Source organism: Schistocerca cancellata, chromosome 6, assembly GCF_023864275.1.
Source record: "Schistocerca cancellata isolate TAMUIC-IGC-003103 chromosome 6, iqSchCanc2.1, whole genome shotgun sequence".
Lineage (NCBI taxonomy): Eukaryota > Metazoa > Arthropoda > Insecta > Orthoptera > Acrididae > Schistocerca > Schistocerca cancellata.
Genome location: NC_064631.1, coordinates 292,986,504 through 293,009,413, shown reverse-complemented (window position 1 = coordinate 293,009,413; position 22,910 = coordinate 292,986,504). Strand labels below are relative to the sequence as shown.

Genomic DNA, 22,910 nt, shown 5'->3' with positions numbered 1-22,910 from the left:
AAAAATTTATACCAATTTAAAAAAAAAACTTAGCTGCAACCCTTGGAGTTCTGGATCAGTCTCCGAACATTTCGCATATTTTTGTTGATATCGTTTCGTGTTTCCTTTTGGCATTCTGGAGCGAATATAAGCACCAATCGTTAATCATTGATGTTCTTGTTCATTTCTTGGTACTTTAGAAAGACAATTATAACTAACTTTCTAATTTTAAAGAGTAGAATACGCTACTTCAAAGGCAATCAGGTACCTGGCCACGTTAGAATCTCAGCCATGGAGAATAGAGTGAATGAGTGTGCACAGAATAGGAGAATACGTAGTACCGCCGTACTGGAAATCCGTTTAGTTCTGTGTTTTACCGCGAGCGGCGCGAAGATGCGCAACTTCCAATAGCAGTACAATACCGTTCAGCTCTTGCGCGGTACAAAGTTCCTTCACGTTGCGTTGGAGACTAGAGTAAACCATTCCCATCATAGCCCCGTCTACATATGTGTTGCCGACCGTAGCGCCGCCACAAGAGGTACGGATTTCGTGTCCACTGCTGAAGCACGCTGTGCACACTCCTTTGCTCTTGTCTCCATGATCTCAACCGCTGTCGTTCGCGCGCGCTTTCTATCTTTCTCTGAGTGCCCCGTAAAAATGAAGCCCCCACAAAAAAAAAACCTTTCCATCTATCTTCCCCCTAAATTTGGAGGGAAAACCGCTAAGTTGACAACACTGGATCCGCAAGACCCATCTCCTCCAAAAAATATGGCTCTACGATAAACTATGTCGCCAACTCACATCACACAGTTACGTCTGCAGAATGAAGCGGTAAGCGGTACCTGTTGAGTACGAGCGGATTTTCCGTTGCCCATTGCAGTCCTGTGCATTGATATGACATTGGAGATGGAAATGAACTTCATCTGTCAACATAACGTTCTGTGGCCATTGATTGCCCACTTCCATGGAAGCAAGAAATTAAAGAACAAACATTTGTCTTGTTCAAAGTTCTGGCAATTCCCTGATTGCGCACCATCGCGCGATCCCACTTGCAGTAATGTGCCCACATCATCTACTGATGATAGATCAATTGTTTTGCTTCCTCTGCCACAATGCATTAAAAAAAAGGAAAAACTGCGATTTTGATTTTTTCCGGACTCTTGGCAGACATTGGACCAGCACCCTTTTTCAGACTCTTGAGTGTCCAGATCTTCTGCAAAGCTACTGGCGTACAGACTCATCTCTTGTAAAAGAGCTGTAACAACAGCGCGCGATCCTACATTGAGAAATATACCAAGCGAAACTGAGGAACAGGCGTGTACCGCTTAGAGCGCCATCTATTGGTAAAATTTTGTTAAATTTTGTTTCCTCGACATTTCCCCCGTCGTTTATATTATTCCATTCAAATTTGACACAATTCTGGGCAGTGGTTCGTTTTTATAGCCTTGTGAAACTGGAACTTCAATTATAAATTATCCTGTAATTTGTTACAAACATGTGGTGCATTCAGAATGCAACAGATACCATGATACGACTAGTCCTTGCTAAAATGGGGGTTAACACTTTCTTCTTTATTATTATTTTTTTTAAAATTTGGTATGCGTATTCAATGGATCCGTACATAGGAGTAATTCGCTTCGACATGGAAAGTGTCAATGCAATTATACAAATACAATTAATATGGCTTAATAGCATAGTACAATAATATAAATAAAAGTAAGTATAAATTTTTCTTACTAACATTTATCTAGTATTGTAATTCGCTGTCTAACGTTAACATAATATTGTATCTTTCATGTAATAACTGAATAACAACATATATCTTTTTATTCAAGAAGTCGCCGGCCATAGTGGCCGAGCGGTTCTAGGCGCTACAGTCAGGAAACCGCGCGACCGCGACGGTCGCAGGTTCGAATCCTGCCTCGGGCATGGATGTGTGTGATGTCCTTAGGTTAGTTAGGTTTAAGCAGTTATAAGTTCTAGGGTAGTGATGACATTAGAAGTTAACTCCCATAGTGCTCACAGCCATTTGAACCATTTTGTTCAAGAAGGCCATTAAAAGCGTATGTGGGAACTTTTAATTATTTTTGGAAAAGAATTCCTCTAAGGAGTGCAGTGGTCAAGCAGATATTTCTTTAATGTGCGTCTGAATAGCATTTCATCTTCTCTTGTACATTTAATATAATTAGGCAGTGCATTAAAAGTCATAATAGCATCATGCTTTACTCCCTTCTGTGCAAGTGACAGATTTTTAGTTCAAAATGGAGATCATCTTATAGTTGTGGTATGAACAACTTGTTTCGTACTGATCATAGTTTTTAATTAAAAAATTCGTCAGAGCATATGTGTACTGTATTCCTAACTGTGTGAAGAGTTTTCTACATTAGGTTCGTGGAGAAACCCCGCAAATAATTCTGACTGCTTTCTTCTGAGCTGTTGGTTTTTTTTAGACTGGTGAATTACCGCAGAAGATTACGCCATAACTCATTAATGAGTGAAAGTACTCAATATAAGCTGGTTTTAAAATGATGTCCGCAAGATGAACGATGATTCTTAAATCAAATGTTGCTGGTAACAGTCATTTTAGAGTCAGGGACACATGCTGTTCCCAGTTGAGCCTAATGTCAACATCAATTTAGTGGAGTGCACCTGTTCTAGCACCTGGGTGTGGTGGGCAATGACTGTTTCCTGGATTTTTATTTTTTAGTGTGGAACTGAATAAAATTAGTTTTTTAATATTAACTGAAAGAGAATTAATTGTAAACCGGGCCGTAGCTTCTCTGAGTATGTCATGAACATCTAGCTCCAGATCAGTACGGACGTGCTATCAGCAGCAAACATTGTGAATTCACATTTTTTACTAATGGAAAGGGGTAGGACAGATCCCTGGGGAACCCGATGCTGTATTTTGCCCCATTCAGAAGCCACTTTATTAAGATATCCAGTGTTGCAGCCATGTAGGACCACCTTTTGTTTCCTGTCGTCGAGATATGATTTTAACAAATTACCTGTAGGCCCTTTGTGATTCCATAATGATGGGCCTTCTCGAAGAGTACCTTGTTGTTTAAACATCAAAAACCGTGGGAAGGTCACAGAAGACACCAACTGTTGACTTCTTACTGTCAAAAGACTCAAAGATGACATTTGTGAGGATATGGCACACTGTCAAAACCCCATTTTGAAAACCAAACTGTCTGTGGGTAATAATATTGTGGTTATCTATGTAGGCGACAGTCCTGTTACACACTATTTTCAAGACCCTTTGAAAATGTTGTTAACAGAGAGACAGGATGATAATTCGTGACATCGGTAGCATTGTTTGACATATAAAGAGGTCTCACAATGGCGTATTTCATTCTCTCTGGAACAACTCCTTCACAAAGAGATGTGTTGCAAACATGAACAAATACTACACTTACTTCATTACTGCAGACTTTAAACAGCTTGCTAGAGATGTTACCTATGCCTGAAGACCTTTTACTTTTTAATGAGTGAATTAATTTTTAGTTTGACTGACTGCTACGTGTTTTACATTTATAACATTAGAAATTTCAGGGAGGTTACGTTTCAGATTATCTGCAGTTTCGCTTAGGTCACCACTGCAACCTATCTGAGAAGTGACAGTTAAATAATGGTTGTTACATGTCAACTAATTGTTTACTAACAACTATTTTCGAATCGTTAATTTTTAAGACAGCAGTTTTTACGGGGGTGGTTTGAAAAGATCCCGGAACGGAATAGGAAAAAAGTGCTTTGTTCCAGTGCCTTGATCCCATCTCGAAAGAGTGTTTCCTCCACACCTGCAAAATAGTTGTCAACTCTGACTGTCAACTCAGACTGTCAATTCTTCGTTTGAGGTGAATCTTCGTCCACCAAAATTCATACCTAGTTCGTGTAGTTTTGCCATGGCGACGGCACGTGTTTTTGCTCCAGCGTCAAGAGTCGCGGCACCCATCTTGCAGATAATTTTTTCATTTGTAATTCTTCAGTTAAATGTGATATACCCTTTCAGATGACATCTGGCAAGCGTGAGCATTTCCACGCACTTTCAGTCGGCGATCCTGCATGACCATTTTGTGCACTTTTGCAATGATCTCTGGAATAGTGAAACATCTTGGCCGACCACTGCGCAGATATTCATCTGAGCTCTCCGGACCAAATTTTTTGTCCACTTGGCAACAGTAGAATATGAAGGAGCAGAGTTCCTTAGTGTATTCTGGAAATCGGCATGAATGTCCTTTGCACTCATACATTTCTTTACGAAGTACTTAATCACTGCTCGAATTTCGATTTTATTTTTTCAGTCTTCGTTCTGAATTTATTATTTGAACAGCATAATTTCAGAAATTATGCACATGCTCTTTGTTTTACTAATTACTTTCGTTAAATTTTAACAGTATGTCTTATAATAGTTAAGCTGGAAAGGATTATTCACGTTTCTGGATATTATACAGTTCTCGTTTTCTCTGAGATGATTGTTTTATGCTGTCGGTGAACCATGATATTTTATCCGATTGCCTGCCCTGTAGTCTATGGATCTTCTTTGGGGAGACAAATTCAGATATACACGATAGTTCATCACTAAATAAATATATTTTATATTAGCATTACCTGCAAGATAAACATGCCTCCAGTCAGTTTACCAAAGGTGGAATTTGAACTCTTTGAATATTTTCCTCATCCATGTTTCTAATGGTTTTCCATTGAGAACTAGCACTACTCTGGTGTGTGTTAAAGCTGTTAATGGTTAGTATTTCCTCGTCATAATCAGAGAGACCATTTATGACTTTTTCCACTGTGGTATGATTAGCTGTACACATATCTACAAAGATATTGTCAATTAGAGTTTTGGAAGTGGCAGTAGTTCTTGTGGGTAAGTTGACAGGGGAGAGAAGATTGTAGGTAAGCATTAAATTTGCAAATTCTACCTTCGAAGATGAGATAACTAGGAAATCTCTATTGAAATCTCCTATCACTATGATATCCTCACGATATCCCCATTTCTCCTTGTTAGATATAATAGCACAGAATCTAATTGTTCTATAAACATTTTAAAATTACCAAATGGGCCCCTGTATACTGCCACAATTGCCAACGTCTTGTCAGCTTCTGCTATTTCAATAACACATACCTCAAAATGTTGCTCCACACAATATTTTTGTACATCTATTACATTAAATGACAGATTTTTTCACGTAATTAGCTACCCCACCTCTGCTCATATGCTTTCTACGATGTGATGTAGGTAATAGATAGTTTCGAATATTGAGCATTTCAATGACATGGTGTTCTGTTAAACAGAGAATATGAGCACAATATGCATCTCCTTGTTCATCAATATTTATTATAAGTTGCTCTAACTTGCAAAACGTGGTTTGAATATTTTGGTGGAAAATTGTGAGCTTATTATTAGTGGCATGGTTGGTTGAGGTACTGCCACAGTTGGGACTGAGATTTATTTCCTTTGACATACCATTATGATAGGAGCAATTTTCTTCAGGGAAGGTGGAACTGTTGTGTTAGTAACACTGATATTTATTGGAATGTACTGTATTACTTACATATTGATTGGAACCTTCCCCAATCTGTGATGATACCATAAAAAAATCCCCAATTACCTCTTGCACTTGAAAGAATGGTCTGGTGGACAGCGACTGTTGTTTGTTTGCTATATGTTTACAGCTATATGATAACTGTATTTTATTTAATTTATTTGTGTATTATAGTTTGTGGCCTGATGCTTCTCTGTTAAAGATCTTTACTGTGCACCCATTTCCAAAGTTAAGTTTTATGATTTTCAAGGAAAGGGTAATTTTACCATTTACCTGTAGCTATTGAACCATGTTGATGCAGAGTTTCATCTCTCTGTTTTTTAGGTGACGAGTAGTGCCCCTCATTCTTGTACCTGCGATTCATGCAACATGTAATGTGAGTATTGTGGACATTTTTTGTGGCATGGAATTACAGGAAATAATTACCTATCCCCTTACAATATTGCCTTAGACTTCATGTGATAGTGTTACATATAACTGATAGCCAGAAAAGGCAAAAATGTGGGTCTGAGAAAGTGACATAATGTTGCAGTTTGTTTCGCAGGGTGTTCAGCTGCAAAGTGATGGTTTGTTCTGGAGATATTGTGCCAGTCTACTTGTGATACTATTCTATGTCAAATGATAGTACCACCCAAGTAAAATTATTGCTGTGTTCCTTGTAGTCATTTAGTGCATGAATATTTAGTTCTCACCATTCATGCTGGAGCATGTGTGTGTGTCTGCTAGGTTCTCCTGGTCAGCCTCTTTGTTTAGCCTCTCAAGAACCCTTCAGTAAAATACAGCCTTAAAATTTAACAAAAAATAATTTTCATATTATTATTATTTCTTTCTTTTCTCAGACGTTATGTCTGTTGTTATTATTATTATTATTATTATTATTATTATTATTATTAGTTTTATTATTGTTATTGTTATTGTTAGTTTTAGTATTATTTATATACATATGATACTGTAATGCTTGGGTGTTGTACTGCTAATGTTGGAAACCTAAACATGTAATCACAGATTTAGAAAGTAGAGGAAAAGTGATATGAAATGCAGTACCAGTGTTGCCTGATAGTAAATACCTAGGACTTCTTTGTTTAGGGGTAACAGAAGAACTTCATAGAAGGATTAGCTGTAATGATTGAAAAGTGTCATTATTGCAGAAAAAGTCAATGAGCTAAAATGGTTTCAAGTTGTGGTGATTGAAGGTTTTGACAGAAGATTGGTATTATTGCTTTCTTGGGGGGGGGGGGGGGGGTACTGCATCCATCTTTGAGTTTGCTGAAGAGCTGCTCAGATCCATCTTTTAGTGTTTACTGCAGGTATTTATACGCTATGAAAAGTTAAATATTGGTTTCTACCTCTTGGGTCATCTGTTTCTTTGACAAAAGATAAGTACTATATTTGACACTTCAACACCTCTCCTTTAGGGTTCCATTCTACATTTCCTTGCCATTGAATGCTACCTCTCCTTTAGGGTTTCATTCTACATTCCCTTATTCCCTTGACACTGAATGCTACAATAAAATTGCTGAGAGAGAGAGAGAGAGAGAGAGAGAGAGAGAGAGAGAGAGAGAGAGATATGCGCTACACTGTACTCTGATGAACACTCCATGGCTTGAAAGTATCAAAGTACAATTTATAGACTTAGTTTATATTCCAGTGAACTGTTCTCTGAATTTCTACTAAGAAAAAAAACTGCCCGTGCATGATGATGATGATGATGATGATGATGATGATGATGATGATGATGGAGTGTTTGGCCCAAAGACTGATAGACTGGTTTGATGCAGCAGCTCACCACACTCCTCTATTTTGTGCAAGCCTCTAAATCTTGAAATAACTATTGCAGCCCCCCATCCACTTCAGCCTGCTTACTGTATTCATATCTTGATCCCCCTCTATAATTTTTACATTCCACACTTTTCTTCAGTATAGAATTGTCAATAGATCCCTTCTGTTAGTCAAGTTGTGAGGAATTCCACCCCACCCCAAGTTTTCTTCAGCATTATCTACCCACCTAACTTCCTGTAGCACCACAGTTGAAATACGTCTGATCTTTTATTGCCCGAACTGTTTACTGTCCATGTTTTGCTTCTGTACTAGACTACATTCTAGACAAGTAACTTCAGAAAAGTCTTCCCAACACACAAATTTAAATTTGATGTCAACAAATTTCTCTTCTTCAGAAATGCTTTGCTTCCTGTTGCTAGTCTACACTTTATTCCTTTGTACTTCAGCCATAATCAGATATTTTATTGTCAAAATAGCAAAACTTTTCTACTACTTCTAGTGTCATTTCCTGATGTTTCCTCAGCATCATCTGATTTGACTACTTTCTGTGTTAACCTTGCTTTCTCTTGGTGTTGTATTCATCTTACATCCTCCTTCCAAGATGCCATCCACTGTGTTCAGTAGGTCTTCAAAGTCCTTTGCCACCTTGAGCAGTAGTTTCCAACCTTTCTGTGCAGTTGATGTTAGCTGGTACCCCCTCTGTCTCATGCCATTGCCAGCACTGGGACCTAACTAAACTTTAGAGTGAAAAAGAATTTTCTTTGGTCACTTTTATTTTTGAAATGGTGAAATATATATATTATTTACTTATGTAGATATTTTATTAAATCAAAACTAGTGTCAGAAAGGTGTTTGGTACCGCTTATTTCTGACAGTCTTTCTGTATTAGGCTTGTTCACCATCAGTGCACACAATGGGTCATGCTCAAAGTCCATTCAGCTCCTTTTTTTTTATTTTCATTACTATAACTGCCAAAACTTGTTCTACCGCCAACTCCTGCTCAGAAAAGAGATAAGTGTCCACAATGACAGTAAAGACTTGTTACATGCTTCCTCTGCATCAACCATCTACCTAGTAACACTCGCTTCACACACACCCTGCACCACCAAAAACCACCTAGTTAAAATGTATGCACTAGACTTAGTGTCGGTAAATCACTTGACTGCTAATTTCGTTGCTGAACTCGCAGTAGTTGAAAGACTTCGGGCTATTAATGCTTTGTGTCTGACCAATGCCCCTGCTACTACTAAATAACAACAACAACAACGCTAACTTACATAACCAGTGTTAGAAGATTGCAAAATTGTGATAATGGCATGATCTTTCAAAATAGTTTAGTTTTATGACTAAAACACAGTCAAATAATTTTGGTTGTCTGTCACCAGAATATTTAATTTTACCACTCTCTTGGTAATTATCCCCAAGTTCAGAACCACTGATCTAGAATCAAACGGGTATCCTGAATTTGTGAATTACTGACAACAGACTTCCACAGATATGTTAAGTGAGTACATTATTGTAGATATCGACCGAGGTGTTGATTGGATATTAAGTGGCTGAAGACTTTGACATAGTACTGACTAGTCAAGAGATCCTGAACTTTTGCATAGATGTTATCTCTTAGGTTTCTTGAACCAGTCCGAAGATTTTGGGGAGAGATTGGCATATGTCCTTTTTAGTATTTTGGAAACTACACATAATTTGGAAAACTGCTTGGTTACCTTTTGCTAAGTTAGATGATATATATGTTAAGGCAGTAATTTAATTTACGGATTATGTGGTGAGTTAATGAAACGTAAAAAAATCACATAACCATTTTGTATGTCTGTGTTGGGAGTAACCCACTTGAGAGTACAGTGGCTGTCGTAAGAGCTATGAACATTTATGTTAATTTATGCCATTTCTTAATTACATGCATAGTTATTTAATGAAGGGTGACACTGAGTTCATAAAAATTGGGGTAACAAAAGTACAGTGATGATAGCTGGAATCTTGAAAGTGCAGTGGCAAAATTTGCAATGGCAAATCTAGCTGCCTCTGAATTTCAATATTAGTTGTATGGTAAGTTAATTAATTTCATGAAAATTAAAATATACTACTATAAAATCTGGATTCTGGTCTTTGTAATGAGTGATGTCAGTATGTTTAACGTGATTCATTGGCCCATACAAAATCTATTCTTATGAAGTTCAGTTGTTGATGGCTGATATTAAACCCCCCATTACTATGTGTATACTGCATTTTGCTGTTGCTTCCAACTCCAAGTTACACAGCATTAGCAATTACGTCTCTTGTACATCAGAACTTTCAAGCAACGACTGACTTTTCTTCACAGAGATGTCAATAGTAAAATATCTCTTAAGTCCTGGGGGTTCAATGGACTGGAGTATATCTCCTAAGTGGGACATCAGTGGCGTGGAGTAATTGCTTGCTCCCAGCATATGGTGCATGCACAGAGAATGCCAAAAATTTCATGCACTGATGGCAGGTCACAAATGTCCGTTGAACTAATCAGAAGATTTCTTTTTTTAAAAAAAGCAAAGATTTAAGTTATTGCTTTAAGCCCAAGCAATCTCTCACACTTAGAAAGTAAATATTTTAAATTCCTGTTTGCAGTAATACTTTTTACTGAACATAGACATTAAAAAAAAAAAAAAAAGAAAACACACACACACACACACACACACACACACACACACACACACACACACACACTGCTGCTTACCAAAGTACTTCATATTCCAAATATTTCTCATTATTACTTCCAATACATCTTTAAAAATTTTTGCTTCACCAACAATATTACACTTAGAATCCCTGATTTGTTTCTTACGCAGAAAATGACTTGACATAATGACACTCCACAGCAACAAACTAATGCCATAATTTGACATTCCTTTCTTTTCATTATAAACAGACAAAATATTATCCACTGCTCACTGCTTTGAGGCAGCTCCATGGGGGCAAAAAGTTTTAATGTGGCAGATAAAGGATATGAGATGTGTAGCAGGTATTTTCAAAAACAATATATACTAAGCAAGACTCACAATACCCATACATACCTCAGAGTAAAAGTGTTCAATGCACTCCAACCAGAACCACACACTCACTGATTAAAAACCTTCAGAAATAGTCTACAAACTTGGCTTAAAAAGAAGACTTTCTATGCCACATAGGAATTTTTTGACTGTGGGAAAAAAACTGAAATCTCAACTTGTGTATATTGACCGTTTGTGTGGTAATCTACATGATTGAACTGTATTTATTATTATTATCATCGTTAATTCCCCATTAAGGAGAGCATTAAAACACAATCAATATTCACAATGACAGTATGGTACATAAATTGGTACATTTCAAATTCATGGCACTTTTTTCTGTCTCTTTCTTTTCTCTTCCCAAAGACCTCTCATAAATTTACTGTTTTTCTTCTTCCTCTCTTTTGTCCACTTCGTTCCTGATTTCTTCTCTTTTGGTGTTTCTTCAAATTTCTGTTTGTTGATTTTTTTCTCTATATTTTCCTCTGTTTGATATTTCTTCTGTGGAGATGTTTAGATTTTTCTTCTGTGGAGATGTTTAGATTTTTGAGGTCTTCCATGGTTTCCTTTACCCAGTTAGTTTTCATCTTATTCGTCACCACTATGTTAAAAATCTTCTTGGTCAGCATATTTTCATTCATCTTATGAATGTGCCCATAGAATTTTGCCCTTCTTTTTCTGATATTGTCTGTAATTGCCTCTTCCTGTTTGTACAATTCCTTTGTTGGTCTCTTTATCCAGATCCCCTGTCTCTGAACTGGCCCATAGATCTTTCTCAGAATTTTCCTTTCTTGCTTTTCCATTTCCTTGATTTTAGTTGTTCCTCCGATTACTGTTGTTTCTGAGGCATACAAGGCCTCAGGTAAGACTACTGTTTTGTAATGTCTTAATTTGGCATTGACGGAAATATTTCTTTTATTGTAATGGTTCCATGTAAGTCTGTATGCTTTTTGTAGTTTTGTAACCCTTTCTTCATTGGCTGTTGAATTCAGTCCTGTGTTCTGTATAATCTCTCCCAGGTATTTAAAACTTTCTACTTGTGTTTTCTTTCCGTACTGTGTTATCAATGGGCTTCTGTCTGCAGATTTTGTGTCCATGTACTGGGTTTTTTCATATGATATTTGTAGTCCTGTTCTGGCTGCGATTTCATGCAATATCTCTAGGGCTTCTCTGGCTTCTTTTCTGTCATTTGTAATGATGGCTATATCGTCGGCAAAGGCCAGACATTTTATGTTGACGGTTCTATTTTTCTCTCTCCCCATCTTTACCCCATTGACTCCTTTGTCCCACGTCCTGATTATTTTCTCTAAAACAGCGTTAAATAAAATGGGTGACAGGCCATCTCCCTGTCTCACTCCTGTCTTGATTTCGAAAGATTCTGAGATCTCACCCATGAACTTAACTTTTGACTTTGTATTTGTTAATGTTTCCTGAATTAGTTTTCTGGTCTTATTGTCTATCTTCATTTCTTCTAGTGTATTAAAAAGTGTTTCTCTGTCTATGGAATCGTAAGCCTTCTTGAAATCAACAAATGTTACTGTGGTGTTTCTGGACTTTCTCGTTGTTAATAATGTTCTCAGACGCCAGATCTGCTCACTGCATGATCTTCCCTTCCTGAACCCTCCTTGGTATTCTCCGATCTGTGGATCCATCTGAGGTTCTAGGCGATTTAACAGAGCTTTTGATAGAATTTTGTATGCCACCGGCAGTAACGAAATTCCTCTATAGTTATTAGGGTCTGTTTTGTCTCCTTTCTTGTGGAGGGGGTGTATTAGGGCTGACTTCCATTCTTATGGTATCTTTTCTGTTTCCCAGATGATTTTGATTATACTATGAATTTTGGGTGTAATGTTTTCATGGTCTAATTTCCAGATTTCTGCAATCAGTCCATCTTCACCTGGTGCTCTGTTATTTTTCAATGATTTTATTACTTTCACGATTTCTTCATATGTTAGGGGTTCGGAGTCCCGGTTGGGTTCTGGTTTTGTAAACTGTAATCTCTGTTTTGGTTTATCACAGTTAAGTAACGTGTCAAAGTATCTGGCTAATATTTCACAGTTTTTCCTCAGATTTGTCTCCAGTGTTCCATCTTGTCTTTTGAAGCATAAGCTTGGTGGCTGACTTCCTATCATATTTTCTCGGAAACCTCTGTAAAAATTTCGTGTGTTGTTTCTGGTGAAGTCTTCTTCTATCTCCTTCAACCTGCTGTTTTCGTAACCTCTTTTTTCTCTTCGGATTACTTTTGAAGTGTTGAAGTCCTCCCATTTTTCTTGTGTTTTATGGCTGTTAAATTTTTTCCAGGCTTGTATTCTGTCTTCTATGGCCCTGTCGCATGTCATGTTCCACCATCGGTGTTTCCTTTTTCTCGGTGGCTGCCCCAATTTTATCAGTTCTTTTATTTTTTCTGACAGTTCTGTCCAGTTGTTGCTATTGGTTTTCGTAATTTCTTCTATTATTTCTTTCTTGTTTATTTGTAGGTACTCTGGATCTGTTCTGAAAGGTCTGTTGGTTCTCTTGATTTGTCTATTGGGTATAAATTTTACTTTAATTTGGAGAAGGTGATGATCAGATTCGAAAACTCCTTTCCTTGTTCTTGCGTTCATTATTTCTCTGGTGTTTTTTGTGGATATTGCTATGTGGTCTATCTGAAATTCTCCTAGAGCATGGTTGGGGGATTTCCAAGTTACAAGTTTTCTGTGTGGTTTCTGGAATTGCGTTGACATGATTTTCAGATCAAAATTTCTGCAGAAGTTTATTAAATTATCTCCATTTTTGTTTGTTCTCATGTGGGCCGTGTGTTTCCCGTGTGTTTCCCTGTCGTGTCTCGGAATTTTCTTTCCTTGCCTAACTGGGCATTGAAGTCTCCTAGTAACATGAACCATGAACCATGGACCTTGCCATTGGTGGGGAGGCTTGCGTGCCTCAGTGATACAGATAGCCGTACAGTAGGTACAACAACAACAGAGGGGTATCTGTTGAGAGGCCAGACAAACGTGTGGTTCCTGAAGAGGGGCAGCAGCCTTTTCAGTAGTTGCAAGGGCAACAGTCTGGATGATTGACTGATCTGGCCTTGTAACAATAACCAAAACGGCCTTGCTGTGCTGGTACTGTGAGCGGCTGAAAGCAAGGGGAAACTAATTTTTCCCGAGGGCATGCAGCTTTACTGTATGATTAAATGATGATGGCGTCCTGTTGGGTAAAATATTCCGGAGGTAAAATAGTCCCCCATTCGGATCTCCAGGCGGGGACTACTCAGGAGGATGTCGTTATCAGGAGAAAGAAACCTGCCGTTCTACGGATCGGAGCGTGGAATGTCAGATCCCTTAATCAGGCAGGTAGGTTAGAAAATTTAAAAAGGGAAATGGATAGGTTAAAGTTAGATATAGTGGGAATTAGTGAAGTTCGGTGGCAGGAAGAACAAGACTTCTGGTCAGGTGACTACAGGGTTATAAACACAAAGTCAAATAGGGGTAATGCAGGAGTAGGTTTAATAATGAATAGGAAAATAGGAATGCTGGTAAGCTACTACAAACAGCATAGTGAACGCATTATTGTGGCCAATATAGATACGAAGCCCACGCCAACTACAGTAGTACAAGTTTATATGCCAACTAGCTCTGCAGATGACGAAGAAATTGAAGAAATGTATGATGATATAAAAGAAATTATTCAGATAGTGAAGGGAGACGAAAATTTAATAGTCATGGGTGACTGGAATTCGAGTGTAGGAAAAAGGAGAGAAGGAAACATAGTAGGTGAATATGGATTGGGGCTAAGAAATAAAAGAGGAAGCCGCCTGGTAGAATTTTGCACAGAGCACAGCTTAATCATAGGTAACACTTGGTTTAAGAATCATGATAGAAGGTTGTATACATGGAAGAACCCCGGAGATACTAAAAGGTATCAAATAGATTATGTAATGGTAAGACAGAGATTTAGGAACCAGGTTTTAAATTGTAAGACATTTCCAGGGGCAGATGTGGACTCTGACCACAATCTATTGGTTATGACCTGTAGATTAAAACTGAAGAAACTGCAAAAAGGTGGGAATTTAAGGAGTTAGGAGCTGGATAAACTGAAAGAACCAGAGGTTGTACAGAGTTTCAGGGAGAGCATAAGGGAACAATTGACAGGAATGGGGGAAAGAAATACAGTAGAAGAAGAATGGGTAGCTTTGAGGAATGAAGTAGTGAAGGCAGCAGAGGATCAAGTAGGTAAAAATATGAGGGATAGTAGAAATCCTTGGGTAACAGAAGAAATATTGAATTTAATTGATGAAAGGAGAAAATATAAAAATGCAGTTAATGAAGCAGGCAAAAAGGAATACAGACGTCTCAAAAATGAGATCGACAGGAAGTGCAAAATGGCTAGGCAGGGATGGCTAGAGGACAAATGTAAGGATGTAGAGGCTTATCTCACTAGGGGTAAGATAGATACTGCCTACAGGAAAATTAAAGAGACCTTTGGAGATAAGAGAACCACTTGTATGAACATCAAGAGCTCAGATGGAAACCAGTTCTAAGCAAAGAAGGGAAAGCAGAAAGGTGGAAGGAGTATATAGAGGTTCTATACAAGGGCGATGTACTTGAGGATAATATTATGGAAATGGAAGAGGATGTAGATGAAGATGAAATGGGAAATACGATACTGCGTGAAGAGTTTGACAGACCTGAGTCGAAACAAGGCCCCCGGAGTAGACAACATTCCATTGGAACTACTGACGGCCTTGGGAGAGCCAGTCCTAACAAAACTCTACTATCTGGTGAGCAAGATGTATGAAACAGGCGAAATACCCTCAGACTTCAAGAAGAATATAATAATTCCAATCCCAAAGAAAGCAGGTGTTGACAGATGTGAAAATTACCGAACAATCAGTTTAATAAGCCACAGCTGCAAAATACTAACACGAATTCTTTACAGACGAATGGATAAACTAGTAGAAGCCGATATCGGGGAAGATCAGTTTGGATTCCTTAGAAATACTGGAACACGTGAGGCAATACTGACCGTACGACTTATCTTAGAAGAAAGATTAAGGAAAGGCAAACCTACGTTTCTAGCATTTGTAGACTTAGAGAAAGCTTTTGACAATGTTGACTGGAATACTCTCTTTCAAATTCTAAAGGTGGCAAGGGTAAAATACAGGGAGCGAAAGGCTATTTACAATTTGTACAGAAACCAGATGGCAGTTATAAGAGTCGAGGGGTATGAAAGGGAAGCAGTCATTGGGGAGGGAGTGAGACAGGGTTGTAGCCTCACCCCGATGTTATTCAAGCTGTATATTGAGCAACCAGTAAAGGAAACAAAAGAAAAATTTGGAGTAGGTATTAAAATCCATGGAGAAGAAGTAAAAACTTTGAATTCACTGATGACATTGTAATTCTGTCGGAGACAGCAAAGGACTTGGAAGAGCAGTTGAACGGAATGGATGGTGTCTTGAAGGGAGGATATAAGATGAACATCAACAAAAGCAAAACGAGGATAATGGAATGTATTCGAATTAAGTCGTGTGATGCTGAGGGAATTAGATTAGGAAATGAGACACTTAAAGTAGTAAAGGAGTTTTGCTATTTGGGGAGCAAAATAACTGATGATGGTCGAAGTAGAGAGGATATAAAATGTAGACTGGCAATTTCAAGGAAAGCGTTTCTGAAGAAGAGAAATTTGTTAACATCGAGTATAGATTTAAGTGTCAGGAAGTCGTTTCTGAAAGTATTTGTATGGAGTGTAGCCATGTATGGAAGTGAAACATGGACAATAACTAGTTTGGACAAGAAGAGAATAGAAGCTTTCGAAATGTGGTGCTACAGAAGAATGCTGAAGATAAGGTGGGTAGATCACGTAACTAATGAGGAGGTATTGAATAGGATTGGGGAGAAGAGAAGTTTGTGGCACAACTTGACTAGAAGAAGGGATCGGTTGGTAGGACATGTTCTGAGGCATCAAGGGATCACCAATTTAATATTGGAGGGCAGCGTGGAGGGTAAAAATCGTAGGGGGAGATCAAGAGATGAATACACTAAGCAGATTCAGAAGGATGTAGGTTGCAGTAGGTACTGGGAGATGAAGAAGCTTGCACAGGATAGAGTAGCATGGAGAGCTGCATCAAACCAGTCTCAGGACTGAAGATAACAACAACAACAACAACAACAACAACAACAACAGTAACACTTTTATGTGATTCTTGGGGATTTTGCTGGTAGTTTCTTCCAGATCTTCCCAGAATTCCTCTATCATCTCTGGGTTCTTCTTGTTATAATTGTTTGTGGGGGCATGTCCATTGATTAATGTATAGGCTTTGTTTCCAGATCTTATCGTGAGTGTCGACATTTTTTCTGATTTTGAGGTGAAATCTATTACGGGGTCCGGTATCGATTTATGTACTACAAAACCCATTCCGAAGAGTTTGAGATTTCTTCCTGGGATGGTTATGGCTGGTTTCCCCTTATATATTCTGTAATTTTCAGAATCAATGTGGTTCTCATCTGCAAATCGTGTTTCCTATATTGCCATAACCTTGATGTATTTATCCATGGCGTTTGTTAATTGTTTCAGTTTACCTGGCCTCAGTAGTGTGTTGGTGTTGTGTTCCCATGTAAAATACTTTCTTCATCTTGAGGGTTTTTGAGAGGCTCCGATTCTTCTCTTCATGACATGCCTGATCCCCTGGAATCCGATGATCAGGCCTATTACCCAGTCTTACTGACTGGGGCCCAGGGTAGTGGATTCTTTCCCGTTGTTCTGTCATGATTATTGGTTTGTGTTGAGGTATTGGTGGTGAAATCGCGAAGGATCTCACATAATTTCGGCTGGAGTTTTGAGTTCCAGAAGATTAACTTACAGCCGAGCTCACAGAGCCAACAGACGCTGACCAGAGTACCGGTGGCTGCCACACAGACGTGTCTGGATTTTGGGGCTTCGCATGTAACCCTATGCAGGGGCCCTCACAGGGTGCTATCATCTGGAGCCAGATGGACCCAGTTTTTTTTTTTACGCGGTGTTACTCCTCCCCCTTCCTCATCACTTGCGAGATGAGGCCCCGGGCTTGGGACTGGCAGTGGCGGAGTTGAACTGTATTTATTATTATTATTATTATTATTATTATTATTATATGTACCATTAAGTAGTATTCGATTTGTACAAGCTATTAACATCAATAGCGTGCAAAGTGCTGGAATATGAAATAAATAATAAATAAATGCTTCAGATGAGGACGTTACTTTACTTTAAACCACCTACTTTGAAGGGCTATACAACAAAAAACATGTTTCTTTACTAATGTGGTATTACTAATGTTGTTGTTGTGGTTGTGGTCTTCAGTCCTGATATTGGTTTGATGCAGCTCTCCATGCTACTCTATCCTGTGCAAGCTTCTTCATCTCCCAGTACCTACTGCAACCTACATCCTTCTGAATCTGCTTAGTGTATTCATCTCTTGGTCTCCCCCTACGATTTTTACCCTCCACGCTGCCCTCCAATACTAAATTGGTGATCCCTTGATGCCTCAGAACATGTCCTACCAACCGATCCCTTCTTCTGGTCAAGTTGTGCCACAAACTTCTCTTCTCCCCAATCCTATTCAATACTTCCTCATTAGTTATGTGATCTACCCATCTAATCTTCAGCATTCTTCTGTAGCACCACATTTCGAAAGCTTCTATTCTCTTCTTGTCCAAACTATTTACCGTCCATGTTGCACTTCCATACATGGCTACACTCCATACTAATACTTTCAGAAATGACTTCCTGACACTTAAATCTATACTCGATGTTAACAAATTTCTCTTCTTCAGAAATGCTTTCCTTGAAATTGCCAGTCTACATTTTATATCCTCTCTACTTCGACCATCATCAGTTATTTTGCTCCCCAAATAGCAAAACTCCTTTACTACTTTAAGTGTCTCATTTCCTAATCTAATTCCCTCAGCATCACACGACTTAATTCGAATACATTCCATTATCCTCGTTTTGCTTTTGTTGATGTTCATCTTATATCCTCCCTTCAAGACACCATCCATTCCGTTCAACTGCTCTTCCAAGTCCTTTGCTGTCTCCGACAGAATTACAATGTCATCGGCGAACTCAAAGTTTTTACTTCTTCTCCATGGATTTTAATACCTACTCCAAATTTTTCTTTTGTTTCCTTTACTGGTTGCTCAATATACAGATTGAATAACATCGGGGAGAGGCTACAACCCTGTCTCACTCCCTCCCCAATGACTGCTTCCCTTTCATACCCCTCGACTCTTATAACTGCCATCTGGTTTCTGTACAAATTGTAAATAGCGTTTCGCTCCCTGTATTTTACCCCTGCCACCTTTAGAATTTGAAAGAGAGTATTCCAGTCAACATTGTCAAAAGCTTTCTCTAAGTCTACAAATGCTAGAAACGTAGGTTTGCCTTTCCTTAATCTTTCTTCTAAGATAAGTCGTACGGTCAGTATTGCCTCACGTGTTCCAGTATTTCTAAGGAATCCAAACTGATCTTCCCCGATATCGGCTTCTACTAGTTTATCCATTCGTCTGTAAAGAATTCGTGTTAGTATTTTGCAGCTGTGGCTTATTAAACTGATTGTTCGGTAATTTTCACATCTGTCAACACCTGCTTTCTTTGGGATTGGAATTATTATATTCTTCTTGAAGTCTGAGGGTATTTCGCCTGTTTCATACATCTTGCTCACCAGATAGTAGAGTTTTGTTAGGACTGGCTCTCCCAAGGCCGTCAGTAGTTCCAATGGAATGTTGTCTACTCCGGGGGCCTTGTTTCGACTCAGGTCTGTCAAACTCTTCACGCAGTATCGTATTTCCCATTTCATCTTCATCTACATCCTCTTCCATTTCCATAATATTGTCCTCAAGTACATCGCCCTTGTATAGACCCTCTATATACTCCTTCCACCTTTCTGCTTTCCCTTCTTTGCTTAGAACTGGGTTTCCATCTGAGCTCTTGATGTTCATACAAGTGGTTCTCTTATCTCCAAAGGTCTCTTTAATTTTCCTGTAGGCAGTATCTATCTTACCCCTAGTGAGATAAGCCTCTACATCCTTAAATTTGCCCTCTAGCCATCCCTGCTTAGCCATTTTGCACTTCCTGTCGATCTCATTTTTGAGACGTTTGTATTCCTTTTTGCCTGCTTCATTAACTGCATTTTTATATTTTCTCCTTTCATCAATTAAATTCAATATTTCTTCTGTTGCCCAAGGATTTCTAAGAGCCCTGGTCTTTTTACCTACTTGATCCTCTGCTGCCTTCACTACTTCATCCCTCAAAGCTACCCATTCTTCTTCTACTGTATTTCTTTCCCCCATTCCTGTCAATTGTTCCCTTATGCTCTCCCTGAAACTCTGTACAACCTCTGGTTCTTTCAGTTTATCCAGGTCCCATCTCCTTAAATTCCCACCTTTTTGCAGTTTCTTCAGTTTTAATCTACAGGTCATAACCAATAGACTGTGGTCAGAGTCCACATCTGCCCCTGGAAATGTCTTACAATTTAAAACCTGGTTCCTAAATCTCTGTTTTACCATTATATAATCTATCTGAAACCTTTTAGTATCTCCAGGGTTCTTCCATGTATACAACCTTTTATCATGATTCTTAAACCAAGTGTTAGCTATAATTAAGTTGTGCTCTGTGCAAAATTCTACCAGGCGGCTTCCTCTTTTATTTCTTAGCCCCAATCCATATTCACCTACTATGTTTCCTTCTCTCCCTTTTCCTACACTCGAATTCCAGTAACCCATGACTATTAAATTTTCGTCTCCCTTCACTATCTGAATAATTTCTTTTATTTCATCATACATTTCTTCAATTTCTTCGTCATCTGCAGAGCTAGTTGGCATATAAACTTGTACTACTGTAGTAGGCGTGGGCTTCGTGTCTATCTTGGCCACAATAATGCGTTCACTATGCTGTTTGTAGTAGCTTACCAGCATTCCTATTTTCCTATTCATTATTAAACCTTCTCCTGCATTACCCCTATTTGACTTTGTGTTTATAACCCTGTAGTCACCTGACCAGAAGTCTTGTTCTTCCTGCCACCGAACTTCACTAATTCCCACTATATCTAACTTTAACCTATCCATTTCCCTTTTTAAATTTTCTAACCTACCTGCCCGATTAAGGGATCTGACATTCCACGCTCAGATCCGTAGGACGCCAGTTTTCTTTCTTCTGATAACGACATCCTCTTGAGTAGTCCCCGCCCGGAGATCCGAATGGGGGACTATTTTACCTCCGGAATATTTTACCCAAGAGGACACCATCATCATTTAATCATACAGTAAAGCTGCATGCCCTCGGGAAAAATTACTGCCTTAGTTTCCCCTTGCTTTCAGCCGTTTGCAGTACCAGCACAGCAATGCCGGTTTGGTTATTGTTACAAGGCCAGATCAGTCAATCATCCAGACTTTTGCCCTTGCAACTACTGAAAAGGCTGCTGCCCCTCTTCAGGAACCACACGTTTGTCTGGCCTCTCAACAGATAACCCTCCGTTGTGGTTGTACCTACGGTACGGCAAGCCTCCCCACCAATGGCAAGGTCCATGGTTCATTTGGGGGGGGGGGGGGGGGTGTATTACTAATAGCAAAATTAATTAAATTTTTCATTCTTCTTGCCTTTAGCCTGAATGGCAATTTGATGAGGCATTTTCATGAAATGGCACATTTTTATAAAAACATAGCTTTAGTATTACTTTTAATTAAATAGCTTTAAATTTATCCTCAAATTCATGTAAATGGGATAGGTCCATAGTTTTCTTTTCTACTGTTGCAACTATTGCCTCTTTAATTTTACAAATCGTACAGGTTTATTATTTACATAAATTTCATTATTTCTAAATTGGAACATAAATAAGAAATGCTTTATTAAATTTCTAAGCAAAACAGGAACACAGTTTGCATTCGCTTCCGTCCTTTTGCTGAGTATTAGTATAAGTTAATGCACAAAATTCCATCCTTGAAATAACACTTTAGGGTATATGAAAATATGATTATGTTTATATAAACATAATATCCATAAAAGACAAATAAATAAATAAATTTCCTCTTCTCCTTCATGTTATTATGATGTAAACATGCTTTTTCCTACACATAATAATACGTTGTTTAAAAAAAAAATCTGTGGCTTCCACAAGCTTGCCTAAACCACAGTTTACTGAATTCCATTCTCACTGAAGATGTCAGCAGTGTAACGTAGTTGATCGGCAGCGTAGTTTCACTGCTTCTGGTGTGAAGATTGCCACAAGGTGTACTGCTGATGACTACCTGGTGCAGGATATAGAAATGATATAAACATTATCCCGAGTATTTACAACTGACTGCAGGAGGTATGCAATAGAAACAATCTGAAAATTCAGTATGGGCTATAGAAATTATGATGACTGTGATACTTTTATGCATTGTCGATTTAGTGTGTGGATCTGTGAAGCAGTTTAGCTTATGAGCCATCTTTAACTCTGATGACCCCTGACTGAAGGACTATTTCAGAACAGATTTCAATCACATAATAATGAAGATGCACACAAAGCAGTAACATGTAATTGAAGAATTGCAGGAATGTTTTGAACCACATTAAAATTCTTTAATGACAAAGATTTGTGTGAGGTCATAAGAGTTATTCAAACATATTTCAGTTACTAACTCATGTACAGAACCCCATATGCTGGAGACAAGTAGCAGATTTGGAACAGAACCCTGAAAAGTTGTGGCTATGATTGCACCAGGAAGGGAAGTATGGGTACACCAAGCCAAGGAAGGCACTCCTTGCCACATTGTGTGTTCACTAAAGAGCAGTGAATCTCCTATCTAATTACTTTATTCAAATCACAAAGTGTTTTTAATTCTGTTTGCAAAGTGGATATTTACCAAATTAAAAATACAAGGTTGGGTGAGTGAAATTTCAGTCGGTTAACACACATCATTTTTATTTTTTAAGGCAAACATTTTATTAGATTTAGGATAGGCTAGTTTAGAGACATTGTCATGAGATAGTCTGGCTATTTGAATGAACAGTAATACATGTGTAACAATTTTAAGTATCTCATCAATTTCTGTAAGAATGAAAACAATCAATTTTTGACAAACTAATTTAATGAATAGATAAAAAAAAAGTACTCACCAAGTGGCAGCAGAACACACAGATAAAAGAAGATTGTAATTAGGCAAGCTTTTGGAGCCAGTGGCTCCTTCAGGCATAAGGGTTGAAGAGGGGTGAAGGGTTGAAGAGGGGTGAAGGAAAAAGACTGGAGAGGTCTAGGAAAAGAGGCAGATTTTGGGAAAGTCAGCCAGAACCATGGGTTACCCCTGTGGTAAGTCTCCCGTGACCAGCGGTTCTAAGTGATTTTCCCAAAATCTAGTCATTTTCCTTCACCTCTCTTCCTTCCCCTTCAACCCTTCCACTTGGAGGAGGAGCCACTGGCTCTGAAAGCTTGCCTGATTACAACCTTCTTGTATGTGTGTGTTCTGCTGCCACTTGGTGAGTAGATTTGTATCTACCCAATTAAATTATTTTGTCATCAATTTCCTGTACTAGACTCTTCTTTTCTTTCCATTAATTTGAAATGGTT

At 38.5% G+C, this 22,910-nt stretch overlaps 1 protein-coding gene across 5 annotated transcripts in view; it reads left to right on the top strand.

Moving 5' to 3' along the window:
* The window catches only part of LOC126088553 (uncharacterized), a 525,775-nt gene that overhangs the window by 218,107 nt on the left and 284,758 nt on the right, over positions 1-22,910 (top strand). For all 5 annotated transcript variants that reach the window (XM_049906736.1, XM_049906735.1, XM_049906738.1 and 2 more), the window contains exon 3: positions 5,856-5,907. Coding sequence is in view for 2 of the 5 variants with exons in the window: in XM_049906738.1 (XP_049762695.1) it covers positions 5,894-5,907 (14 nt within the window). In the remaining 3 variants the exon portion in view is untranslated. The remainder of the gene's footprint in view (positions 1-5,855; positions 5,908-22,910) is intronic.